Here is a 13,544-nt window from a genome sequence, read left to right as displayed (position 1 = left end):
GTTTTTTTTACAGATGGATTTTCTATGAACATTATATACAGGTTGTATCAGCTATGAACAGAGATTAACAATAGATGAATATATGTACAAGTTGCTATGAATAATCAGAAGAGTGCAGATAGATGTGAACATAATTACTAATGGATATGTACAGTAGGTATGTACAATTCAAAATGAATTGAATGAATTAGTTTAATGAATATGTGCACATTTTAAGTGTGCAAATATTAAAGTGTGCAGTGATTATGGAGAGTATACGTTATGAGAGAGGCAAAAGAGTGGGGGCAGAGTTCAAAAGGGAGACAGTTCTGGGCAAAAAGCTGTTCCTCAGTCCGGGGGACCCTGAAGCACCTGTCGGAAGGTAGGATAGAAAACAGTTCGTGAGCAGGGTGGGAAGAGTCCTTAAGAATACTACGTTCTCTGCGAAGACAGTGTTTCTTCTGGATGTCCTCAATGACTGGAAGTTGGGTCCCTGTGATGCGTTGGGCAGTTTTCACCACCCGCTGCAGTGCCTTACGCTCAGCAACAGGGCAGCTTCTATATATAAGGCACAAACCATAGATTTGCTTACAGATAATTGCAATTAGCATGTGGGTTAGTTAAAAAAAAATCAGTACTCTATACTAAAACTACTTTTATGTCCAGTAGTATGTTCCTATTTAGATTTTTTTTCTAAGAGATATGAAATTGAAAACAAAAGTAGCTGTGCAGTGAATCTTAAATGTTACATTGCATGCCCATTTTGCACAAGTACATATGATTCGTCAGGATCTTAATGGTAAATCTTTAACTTACTTTGGTTAAATTTATCAGTGGTAAATAAATACCCTTTTTACCCTTTCGAAACACCATAGTCCACATAGTCATTTTGCTTTATATCTCTTTAAATGAGCTGCTGCTCCCCCGACCCTGTCTGAAGCTGAAGGATCATTTCTTGTGGAGTAGCTAAACCAGCGCAGCATATACACAGCTCTCAACCAATCCTTGCGCTCCTGCTGACTTAAGTCTGTATGACTGATATGGAGAATTTGAAACTTTTTCCACATTATAATAGCAAAATGTAAGACCACACAAACCTTTCACCTGAGCAAATAAATGCCATTTTTAATTTAGAATTGCTTGACATTGCAGCCCACCATTATCAGTGTATAATGCATTCAAAGCGCTGCAGTTTCTGAGCTGGTTGTAAACCAACACACTGACAAACACAGCTCTTCACATGAAGGATTATGATTCTAAACATGAATGAGCTGAAACTGGTGTTTGCTAATTATGATTAAACGTGAATTAGTTACATAAAATTATTTACATCTTTCAGATCAATTGTAGGCATAGCTAACTCCTTTAAATTTAATCTTGATGCGAGTCCAGCTCCGAATTGCCAAACGCTGAGAAGTCACTCTATTGTTTAAATGCAGAGAAATGAAAGGCACCATTGCTAGCCAATTAGCTGGGAGACAGGCATATTGAAAGAGCTAGCTTGTTGCGTATAAACCAGCATAAAATTTAAACAGGTTATTAAAATAAGCTGCATTTTTTACTTGTTTGACCTTACAGACACAGCAGAAACCAAAACTAACTAAAGTGAAAATTGAATTCGATGTCACCTTTAACCCTCATGGTTAACTCTTATTGTCTGTGTCTACAGTAAACTTGAGGAGGATGGTCTGTACATGTGCTATGCAGAAATTATGGCCAAGGTGAGAAGCACTGCTGAGACCTTCTAAACAATGCTATTGCTTTGGCCACAACCACAGATTGAACTTTAACTGTGTTGCAGAGCTGCCAAAGTGAGGAAGAGCAGGATGAAGATGGCCTGAAATCATTTGAGGTACACAGTGTAAATGAATGGACTCTGAAAGTGTCAAGATTGGTTATAGATTTAATTTGTTCTGTAGTAGAAAGAGTTGGAACTTTATATAGTGGAGGATTCTGACTGATTTCTGTACTGTATTTTTATGTTATTATGTAAAAATTCTGTAGTTATGCTTGAGCAACAGCTGGTATTTTTGTGAATTGATTGAGTAACTTATTATTGTCTTAGGAAAAAGAGATGGAAAAACAGAGGCTGCTGTATCAGCAGGCTAGACTTCATGATCGTGGAGCTGCAGAGATGATCTTACAGAAGCTCAGCGCGAGCAGAGGTATCAGTCAAACACATCCAGCCCATTCATCTTCAAACAACCCCAGAAAACAGGGACAAAACTGGGCTGTCAAATGATTTTAGGATATTTACTGTATTTTTAGTGTACGTAAGTGTAATTCTGACATCGAATTTGATATTACTGTTTATTATGCGTTCTAGAACCGGTTGTAAATTATGAGATTATGAATAGGTAGTAAATGGTCATTTATAGATGAAAATATACTCTATTTTTACTACAATTTACTAAACATATAGTATATATGATTATATTATAATAGTTTATATCAAATGTTTATTATAAATTGGCGGTTCATTTCTGTGTAGACCAATGATAAAGCAGGAAATGACCCGAGGGAAAGTAAGCGAGTAAATTTGTAAAGTTCATTTTAAAGTAATAACAATAAAATTCTTTATCAACATTTTTTTTTTGTGTAAAACTTTGTAATTGCTTATTTATGTATGAATATACTCTACTTAAATTACCATTTAAAAAACATATTGTACACTATATATCATTATAAATAGGATTTGTAAATGTGTTTATAAATATGAAACATTGTAAATGGTTATTTATGGATGAAAATATACTCTATTTAGTGAAGTTTATTCATAAACTAATTTCGAGAGGATCACGTGCTTATGATTTATCACGGCCAGTCTCGCATTTGCTAATCACTATCTTCCAATCATATGAGCCCTAAGCCACTATAAATAGCCTCAGTTTTCAGTTCACTTTATCTTCGTTTGGAAGAAACCCCCCTCCTCCCCTATTCTCCTCCCTTACCTGTGATTGGGCGGCACGGCGGTCCAGTGGTTAGCACTGCGAGCCACACAGCAAGAATACTGCCGGCCCTAGTTCCATAGGACCGGTGGGTGTTTCTGTGGGGAGTTTGTATGTCCTCCCCGTGTCCGCGTGGGTTTTCCCCAGGTTCTCCGGTTTCCTCCCACCATCCAAAGACATTCAACATACATAACAATCAAGCTTGTCTAATCCCTTACGTTCCCTTAGCTACAGCAGCAGGGGAGTTCTGAGATCCACCGAGCTCGGGCTCCCTTCTTGCTCTGCCAACGGAAGGAAGCCCTGGGCTCGAGGAGCCCTTGAGCTCAGGGCTCTCTCCCGGGACAGCATGCCAAATAAGCTTTGTAAATCATCAGCTAAGTGTGAACTCTTGAACTACCATAAAAAAACATAGTACAGTGCATCTGGAAGGTATTCATAGCTCTTCACTTTTTCCACATTTTTTATGTTACAGCCTTATTTTAAAATGAATTAATTCATTTATTTCCTCAAAATTCTACACACAATACCCCATAATGACAATGTGAAAAAAGATTTGTTGAAATTGTTGCAAATTTATTGACAATTAAAAACCTGAAAAATCACATGCACATACGTATTCACAGCCTTTGCTCAATCCTTTGTTTATGCACCTTTGGCAGCAATTACAGCCTCAAGTCTTTTTGAATATGATGCCACAAGCTTGGCACACCTGTCTTTGGGAATTTTTGCCCATTCCTCTATGCAGTACCTCTCAAGCTCTATCAGGTTGGATGGGAAGTGATGGTGTACAGCCATTTTCGGATCTTTCCAGAGATGTATAATAGGATTTATGTCTGAGCTCTGGCTGGGCCGCTCAACAACATTCACCAAGTTGTTGTGAAGCCACTCCATCGATATTTTTTGGTGGTGTGCTTTGGGTCATTGTCCTGCTGGAAGTTGAACCGTCGGCCCAGTCTAAGGTCAAGAGCACTCTAATGCAGGTTTTCATTCAGAATGTCTCTGTATACTGCTGCATTCATCTTTCCCTCTATCCTGACTAGTCTTCCAGTTCCTGCTGCTGAATACATCCCACAGCATGATGCTGCCACCATCATGCTTCACTGTAGGGATGGTATTAGCCTGGTGATGAGCGATGTCTGTTTTTTTTTCAAACGTAACGTTTGGAGCATTCACTTCAAAGAGTTCAATTTTAGTCTCATTAGACCAGAGAATTTTGTTTCTTTTGGTCTGAGAGTCCTTCAGATGCCTTTTGTCAATTTCCAGATGGGGAGTGGCTTCCGTCTGGCCACTCTACAATACAGGCCTGATTTTTGGATTGCTGCACAGATGGTTGTCCTTCTGTAAGGTTCTCCTCTGTCCACAGAAGAACGCTGGAGTTCAGACAGAGCGACCATCGGGTTATTGATCACCTCCCTGACTGAGGCCCTTCTCCCCAATTACTCGGCTTAAATGGCCGGCCAGCTCTAGGAAGAGTCCTGGTGGTTCCAAACATCTTCCACTTATGCATGATGGAGGCCACTGTGTTCATTGAAACTTTCAGAGCAGCAGAATTTTTCTAAAATCTTTCCCAGCATTGTGCATCGAGACAATCCCGTCTCGGAGGTCTTCAGACAATTCCTTTGTCTTCATGCTTGGTTTGTGCTTTGACATGCACTGTCAACCCTAAGACCTTATATAGACAGGTGTATGCCTTTTCAAAACATGTCTAATCAGCTGAATTCACCACAGGTGAACTCCAATTAAGCTGCTGAAACATCGCAAGAATGATCAGTGGAAACAGAATGTACCTGAGCTCAATTTAGAGCTTCACGGCAAAAATTTATAAATTTGCAACAATTTTAACAAATATTTTTTTACATTGTCATTATAGCTTATTGTGTGTATAATTTTGTGGAAATAAATTAATTGAATCCATTCTGGACAAAGACTGTAACATAAAAAATTGTGGAAAAAGTGAAGCGCAATCAATACTTTCCGGATGCACTTTATACATGATTTTTAAAAATTTGTAAATATTTTAAAGGATTTGTAAAACTTTGTATATGGTAATTTATGAATGAAAATATACTCTATTTAAACTACCAGTCAAAAAACAAAAACAGGTGTATCTTTTTATTGTGTTAATAAAAAAAGAATCTCAACAAGTGTAGTAATTTAATCAACTTAGTTCATTAGTAAATGTTGCATGTTATCAACTATGTATTTTACTGTCAATTGTACACTTTGTCAGTATATCCATACGATATTACTATGCATATTTTATGTCAATTTATGTTTTAACTTGAGAACATACCTTTAGGGAACAGTTTTCTATTCACAAGGATGTCATTGGCATCAAAAAGATTGAAAAGCCCTGGTCAGAGACACAGGGCACCATTCATATCTTTATCCTGATATTTGAAGTCAGCTGGCTATGACTTTTATTATTGTTAACCCTCAAATGTTACGCTGTTAAGTTGGATGTGATATTTGAAACCAGGTGATATGGGGCCTATGGTAGCAGCCACATTGAAGCTGGGCATTGCAATCCTGAATGGAGGAAACACGTCAGTCCAGCAGGTAAAATTGAAAAGGTCATGTTGGATTACAGATATGTTCAGATGATAACACCAAACCCCAAAGCTCTGACATTTCACACCAAACCCAACTTTTAAATAAGAGTTTCTTCATGTTCGTTCTGTCTAGAAAATGCTGGGTTACCTGCGGCGGAAGAAAGACGTGGGCTTCTTTCACAGTCTGGCTGGCCTAATGCAGTCTTGCAGGTTCGACTGTTATTTGCTAATGCATTGTGAGACAGAAAACAGCTGTTCAAATCACCTAAAAGTGCAGAAGTGCTTTGTTCACTCATTTATCACCCGTCACCTACCTCCTGTGTTCAATTTTCAAAGTTACGTGGTGTAATCAAGAGAAAAGAACATCGTTTTACATCACTTCTTCCACCCTTTCAATCTGATCTCTTGACTGTAATTGGTAGTGCCTGTGTTAGTTTGTGTGTTTGATGTTGCTCTTGTGATTCTGCGTGTCACAGTGTGCTGGATTTGAACGCGTTTGAGAGGCAGATCAAAGCTGAGAGTTTAGGAGTGGGTGCGGAGGACAATTCAGGTACATCTCTGACATCCAGCACAGCTTTGAACAACAAATGAATCCATCGGAAAAGGCTGAGTTTTCTTTTTATTGACATTGATTTGACTGTACTGTGTTTTGCTTCCACTTTCCGTCTCTCGTTCTCAGGTGATAAAGTAATGGCAGATGAACAGCTGACCTGTGATCTTTTCCGATTCCTCCAGCTTCTATGTGAAGGCCATAATTCTGGTCAGAACAATTTAATAATGCATGGTGTCCTTTTACCTACAGTTGTCAGTAAGGGAAGCATTAATACTACAGGGTGATTCAAAAGGAATTTCACAAAATCTGCATTTAATCAAAGAAACATGTTGGAACCTTGGGTAATTAAACAATGTAAAGAGTACTTAACCAAGTTTTTTTTTTTTTTTTAGTAGAAAACAAGCATAGCATAGATATTCATTATGACCCCCTCCAGACACTCGAGTGGTATCAACCTGATACTCGAACTCGTTCCACACTCTCTGTAACATGTCGGGCGCAACCGTTTGGATAGCTGCAGTTATTCCTTCTTTTAGTTCCTCAATGTTAAACTTCAGAGCTTTTTAAATAGACGTCAGAAAGAGCTAAGCTCTATTTTACTTCTTTGCAGCGTTTTCAAAGTTGTGGTATTCTTTTTTAATTACCCTGTATAAATAAGCCATTTTTTATCTATATGCGCCCGACACTTTCCAATAAACACTCCAAGTTTACTTGCCAGTGCACCACAAATCATATTGCACTACTTGTGTTTAAACCTTAAATACCACTTTTGCATAATATTTTGCATAATATTGTACAGTATTATGTACGACTGAAGTAAAGTTTTGTGCAATAATGATGCTATTTGAAATAAATACAAATTAAATCCAAATTCAATTTTAAAATACAAAAAAATAATAATAGTAATAAAATTACTGTTACATTTACCTTTACTTTAAATTTAAATAAAATAAAAAATACATTTAAATGAAAATTAATAATTATATACAGTACCAGTGAAAAGATTCAGGTCAGTGTTTCTTTAATTATTAATTTTATTTAATAATTTAAATAAAATTATTTTGTTGATCAAGGCAGCATAAATTAAACATAAAACAAATATGGTAAATTGTTAAAGACTTATTTATTAAATATTTATGTTTTACTTATTGTATGTAGTTTCAAATGAAGTTATTACTTTAGTCATTATTGCTTTTATTACTATTACCATTACCGATAATAATAATAATAATAATAATAACAATTTAAGTGATTTCTTAAGGATCATGTAAATCTAAATATTCATCATTAAAATCACTATAATAAATTATTAAATTAAACGATAAACTATATTTAAACAGTTATTTTATAGTGCAATAACATTTTACAATTTGTACTGTATTTTTGATTAAATAAATGCAGCCTTGGTGAGCAGCTTAACATAGACATTTTAGTAAAGTCCAGATTTACAGAGTTGAAGTTCAGTTTAGTTTAGTTCAGTTCAGTTCAGTGTGGTTTAAATTTCACAGCTGAAAATTTCACAGCTCTACAAGTCCCAATCCAAGCAAGCCAGTCCCAACAGTGGCGAGAAATAAAACTTTAATTGCCGAAGTCAATGGGAAAAAAAAAAAAAAAAAAAAAAAAAAAATATATATATATATATATATATATATATATATATATATATATATATATATATATATATATATATATATATATATATATATATATATATATATATATAGCATCAACTATATATATATAGCATCAACTCAGGATACGGCCTGATATAATAAAGAAAATAATTAGCGTAGATGTTGTTCAAAGTGTATTTAAACGAGATGCAAAAATGACGTTAAAAAAATTAAAATAGTAGTTATATAAAAAAACAGAGACAAAAATGTGAAGCATATGAGAGTTTCTAACAAATGGTGTATGGTGCATTAAAACAGTGGGAGTGTGTTCTACAGGTGGTTGTCAAGCCAGCTCACCTGCTTGGAGCACATTCATTAATCATACCGATATGTGATGCATTGAGTGTATGCTTTACTAAAAAGTTTTAAGATCTTAAAGAGCAGGTTGGATTGTGGCGAGACAGAACGTTGGTTAGATAAACAGGAACTAGATTATTTAAAGCTTTATGGGTAAGAAGCAATATTTTAATATTAGTAAGGAACTAAACAGGCAGCCAGTGTAAGAAAGATAAAATTGGGGAAAATATGATTATAATTTCTAAACCTGTTAGAACTCTGGCAGCTGCATTTTGCACTAACTGAAGTTTATTAATAGAGGATGCTGGGCAACCAGCGGACAGAGCATTACAGTAGTCCAGCCTAGAAGTCATTAAAGTATGAACTAGCTTTTCTGCATCTGAAATGAATAGCCTACTTAGTGAATTAGCAATATTTCTCAAATGAAAGAAGGCGGTTTTTGTGACATGGGAGATATGATTTTCAAAAGTTAAAATGCTTTCTAATATAATGTAACTATATAAGAGTGTAAACTAAACCAAATAAAAGGATTCATTGTTGATTATTGTGGTCTACCCGACAGCCCTTTTTTGCTCATATTAGTCTGACTCAGAAACCAGCACGTGATTGATGGGTCTGTTACATAAGAACTGGAGGTTTTTGTCTGAAACTGCCCCCCCCCCCCTCCCCCAACACAGATTTCCAGAATTACCTGAGAACTCAAACTGGAAATAACACAACGGTCAACATCATCATCTCCACTGTGGATTATCTGCTCAGGGTCCAGGCAAGCTCCATAACTCATCCCCAAACACCACATTCTTACATTTTTCATTTCACCTGGCTGTAATATACATGAAGGAGGACTTAAAATAAATGCATGTTTGCTGCTGTCAGTGGTTTGAGAGTTTCTGCACGAAATTGAGAAAGTGAGACAGAGCTTGTAGCCCAATAATGTTTCCATAAACCATTCGCCGCTGACAGGCCACCTCCATTTCGTTTGTCTGATACTGAGAATGATGGATGGTCTCATATCTGCAGGAGTCCATCAGCGATTTCTACTGGTATTATTCAGGGAAGGATGTGATTGATGAGCGTGGTCAGCACAACTTCTCCAAAGCCATCAGCGTGGCCAAGCAGGTGTTCAACACGCTCACCGAATACATTCAGGTAAATGCACACAAATAAATGGCTCAGCAGTGATGGGGCTTGTGTGGTAAACTGTAAATCTGCTCGCTCAGAATGTAGAGGTAAGTAATATTGTAAGGACCCTGTGTCATTATATTTTCTCCACAGTTTTTTATTTGGAATAAATACTTCTGAGTAGCCTCTCACCATACTTTGTTGCATCTGTCCCAAAACAAATAAACCAATTAATCTCTTTAACTAACACCAGTTTAAACCTTTCATTGTTTGATTTAGGGTCCGTGCACAGGGAACCAGCAGAGTTTGGCTCATAGTCGTCTATGGGATGCTGTAGTCGGTTTCCTTCATGTGTTTGCCCATATGCAGATGAAGCTTTCTCGGGTTAGCCTATGGACAAATTACTTCAAAATCTCATGTGCTAATTTATTCATTGCAAAGTACAAATTTGGGAAATTCAAAGGGATAAAAGAAAGAAAATAGTTTTTTGTGTCTGCAGGATTCCAGCCAAATAGAGCTGCTGAAGGCTTTGATGGACTTACAGAAAGACATGGTGGTAATGCTGCTTTCCATGCTTGAAGGTGAGAGAAACCTTTCTGCTAGTGACAAATGTGTCAATTACACGCTAATTTAATATACTAATATCAGTATGTAGTGTCCCGGCTGTTCAATATAGGGCACAGTTTGCATGAATAACTGGAAGTTTGAAAGCTTTCATGCTGACCTGAGTGTGCACTGGAGGAATCAACACAAGAATACCTGTAGTATGAGGTCTGAGTCTTGTTGTGCTGGAATTATGGCTCAATTTGAGACCAGAGTGCAGATTTGTTCAGGAACTAAAGTAACCTGCATGTGTTTTAGCCAATGCCTTAGTTTAACACAACATGTAAGATTGTGATGTTTTTTGACAATGATTCTGCAGTGCAATTGTGGGGAATGATGAGTGCAATCAGAGTAATTATTCATCAGCTTTATTCTCAAAAGTGCATATTTGTGATGATATGAGATAATTACAAATGCATCAGTGTGCAAAGCAATGAGAATATGAAACCAGGTGTAATTTTTTAAGCTTGTTTTTGCATTTGGTTGCGAATTGTTTGGCGTGATATATCACATAGGCTCAATGGAAAAATGCCTCCAAAAACATACCGGAACATACTGTTTATTACAGCTGAAAGTAACAGTCACAGAAAATGTGAAATATAATGCACTCTTTTCACTCTATATGCACCAGACACTTTCTGACAAACACTCCTTGTCTCTAGGAAAACATTGCGCAAATGAGTTTGCAACACACAGGTGAGTGGGTGGAACAAACCACCTGTAGAAACACAATCTTCTCTCCTTATCCACCAGACATTTTACTCCATGTTGCAAGGACTCAATGACATAACACAAATGTTTATCAGTGCATCACAAATCATATTGCACTACCTGCGTTTAAACCTTAAATACTGTTTTTTTTTTATGTTTTGCATAATATTGTACAGTTTTATGTACTCATGTGTTTATTTGTATAGTCAACTATTTATAGTATATGTACAGTTAGATTACCGCTTCACTAAGGTAGCTATATATAAGTTTGTGAACTAATTTCACACAAGGGAGTTATGAATGCCATTACTATGTTATCATCTCAAAACACTTTTACCATAGTCTGTGATTTCTAAACTTGTAATTTTTGACGTTTGGATCACATAAGCCGCTCTATACAGTATGTGTGGCTTCTTTGGTAATTCATCTGCTCTCATTTCACATGTGTACATAAAACATAAGACACGATTCTGAATAAAAGACAACAAAGGCTCATTGTGAAAACGTACCCCCGTATACATTTCTGGATAGCACAAATTTTGTAGCCAGAGTTACGTGGCTGCATTTGTCTCTAAAACAAATGCTACGGGTCGATATGACACCACCGACGGCTTCTGTTCCTTTTTGCGCTACCAGCTGACCGCTTACCTTTGTGTGAATGACTTTTCCGCTGTTGCCAGGTTGCCCAGTACCTCGCCATGTACGTCAGCAGAGTTGAGACACAGAGAGGAGTTTGAGTTTGACGATGGGGTTTGACTATGGCAAAGAATGTTTCCAGAAATTAGATAATACAAAAACAAAAGGTAAAAATTTAATAAACAAGTAAATAACAGGGTAAGAATGTGGTAAGATCTCATAATGTGGTAAAAATCAGGCGAAGGTTTTTCTTTTTCTGGATTGCTTTTGAAAACAATGACAGTTGACTTTAAGGGAGGGGGGATTGGTCAATCAGTGCATTTGAAAACACTATCGTTTAGGTTTAGGGAAGGGGTGATAGTGTGGGGTCAGCTAGTCAGTCTACAGCTGCCTTTGGTGTATTTACATGAGAACAGCAGGCACTAATGACACGGGTGAGAAAAATTGTACTGAAAAAGCATACACAGCGGCCCCTGTGCATTCGCGAAAAACAAAAACTGCAAAAAAATGTAGCTCCTGGAATGTTTTGCAATTTCCAGAGTTGTATAAAGGGGTACATATCAATAATGAGCCTGGATTGATAAAAGAATTTCATCTCTGTACCAAAGAATGTAGATCTATTATTCCAACAGTCATTTTGAGCACATGAATCTTCCTTTGTGTTTCTAGGAAACGTGGTTAATGGAACCATTGGCAAACAGATGGTAGACATGCTGGTGGAATCATCCAGCAATGTGGAGATGATCCTCAAGTTCTTCGACATGTTCCTTAAACTCAAAGACCTCACGTCGTCAGAAGCCTTCCATGAATATGACCCAGACAGCAAAGGACTCATTTCCAAGAAGGACTTCCAGCGAGCCATGGAAGTGTTCAAGCGCTACTCTCAATCTGAGATTGAATTCCTGTTATCCTGTGCGGAGATGTCAGAAAGTGAGCTGCTGGATTACCCAGACTTTGTGACACGTTTTCACGAACCGGCTAAAGAAATTGGCTTCAACATGGCCGTTCTTCTGACCAACCTGTCTGAGCACATGCCCAATGATGCCCGCTTGCAAAATTTCCTGGAACTAGCAGATAGTGTGCTTAAGTATTTCCATCCTCATCTTGGAAGGATCGAAATCCTCGGCAGCGGGAAACGGATCGAAAGGGTCTACTTTGAGATCAGCGAATCCAGCCGCACACAGTGGGAGAAACCGCAGGTATGAAACAGTCATTGGCTGATGTGCTTTTGTGCTTTAATAAAGTGTTTCCTAAAAAGCCTTTACAAATTTATGTTCACAGGTAAAGGAGAGCAAACGGCAGTTTATCTTTGATGTTGTGAATAAAGGAGGCGAGAAGGAAAAGATGGAGCTGTTTGTCAACTTTTGTGAAGACACCATATTTGAAATGCAGCTTGCTGCACAAATATCAGGTACAGAGAGCGGAGAAGAACTAAAAGCAAAGAAAGGCAAGGAAGAGAAAGAGGTGCAGAAGACAGAAACTCTTCCTGAAGACCAAAGGATGACCAGAGACTTGAATTGTTTCTCTGTAAGGAACATCAGAAAACACATAAAGAGTATATCTATGAAGAGCATAATATCAGTCATCTTCTCTTTATTCTACAACGTTCTGCTTTTCATCACTCATGCCTTTTTGGGCTTGCTCTGGTTCTGCCTTTATCTGCTCTACCACATCTTCTTGAGTGGATGGATTATTGACGTAGCTAAAGAGATGAAATTGACCGACCTTTTTGGTGACCTTCGGGATCCGACCATGGTTGAGGCTATAGGAGTGCAAGATGCATTCAGGGAGAATGACAATCAGGCACGTGTGTTTTCATCTCGTGGTAATCTCAGAGGCATGAGTCTGGATCTGTCTGCCGTATCCAGGGACCCACAGCTCCTCACAGATATTTTCGGCTTATGTCTGAAGAGGCAAGGAGGAAAGTACACATTATCGAGTGGAGACCATAGTGCCAGTCTGGATGAATTTCTAAACACCTCCAAATATCAGGTCAATAATTATTAAAAATACCTTAAAAATTCCTTAAAAATGATAAAAAAAATATACATTTGACTATAATTACTCCTATTATGGTACATTTCTTAGCATATATGAGTATACCCTATTTTCAAATCAAATATGTTTATCCATTTCTCAGTGAATATGGGTAATATATTTTGGTGCATTTGAACAAAACAGATTTATTTAACAAACCTGTTTATTAAAATAACATTTTAGTCACAGAACATTTAGAAATGGAAAGATAATACATTTAAATTCAAGAAAAACATCGCAAAAAAATACAAACTACAACATTTCAACAAAATTGTATATATTTTTGCTTTCTCTTGATTTTTGCTATTTTGAAAATGTTATTTAATATTTTTGCCAAACAAATAAATTTGGCCTACTAATTTTTGAACAAGTATTGTAAGTTATTTTGTTAGATAAGCTTTGGTTCTGACTAAAATAATGTATTTGCACAAAT

General features: G+C 37.0%; 1 protein-coding gene across 2 annotated transcripts in view; it reads left to right on the top strand.

Moving 5' to 3' along the window:
- The window catches only part of ryr2b (ryanodine receptor 2b (cardiac)), a 119,809-nt gene that overhangs the window by 83,147 nt on the left and 23,118 nt on the right, over positions 1 to 13,544 (top strand). For both annotated transcript variants that reach the window (NM_001442678.1, XM_087289352.1), the window contains 13 exons: positions 1,649 to 1,700; positions 1,781 to 1,831; positions 2,045 to 2,144; positions 5,407 to 5,486; positions 5,613 to 5,689; positions 5,956 to 6,029; positions 6,159 to 6,239; positions 8,680 to 8,768; positions 9,023 to 9,151; positions 9,404 to 9,508; positions 9,624 to 9,705; positions 11,744 to 12,273; positions 12,356 to 13,066. In NM_001442678.1, the coding sequence (NP_001429607.1) occupies positions 1,649 to 1,700; positions 1,781 to 1,831; positions 2,045 to 2,144; positions 5,407 to 5,486; positions 5,613 to 5,689; positions 5,956 to 6,029; positions 6,159 to 6,239; positions 8,680 to 8,768; positions 9,023 to 9,151; positions 9,404 to 9,508; positions 9,624 to 9,705; positions 11,744 to 12,273; positions 12,356 to 13,066 (2,161 nt within the window). The remainder of the gene's footprint in view (positions 1 to 1,648; positions 1,701 to 1,780; positions 1,832 to 2,044; positions 2,145 to 5,406; positions 5,487 to 5,612; positions 5,690 to 5,955; positions 6,030 to 6,158; positions 6,240 to 8,679; positions 8,769 to 9,022; positions 9,152 to 9,403; positions 9,509 to 9,623; positions 9,706 to 11,743; positions 12,274 to 12,355; positions 13,067 to 13,544) is intronic.

This window comes from Danio rerio, chromosome 17, assembly GCF_052040795.2.
Source record: "Danio rerio strain M-AB ecotype USA chromosome 17, GRCz13ab, whole genome shotgun sequence".
Taxonomy (NCBI): domain Eukaryota; kingdom Metazoa; phylum Chordata; class Actinopteri; order Cypriniformes; family Danionidae; genus Danio; species Danio rerio.
This window is presented reverse-complemented; position numbering and strand designations above follow the sequence as displayed.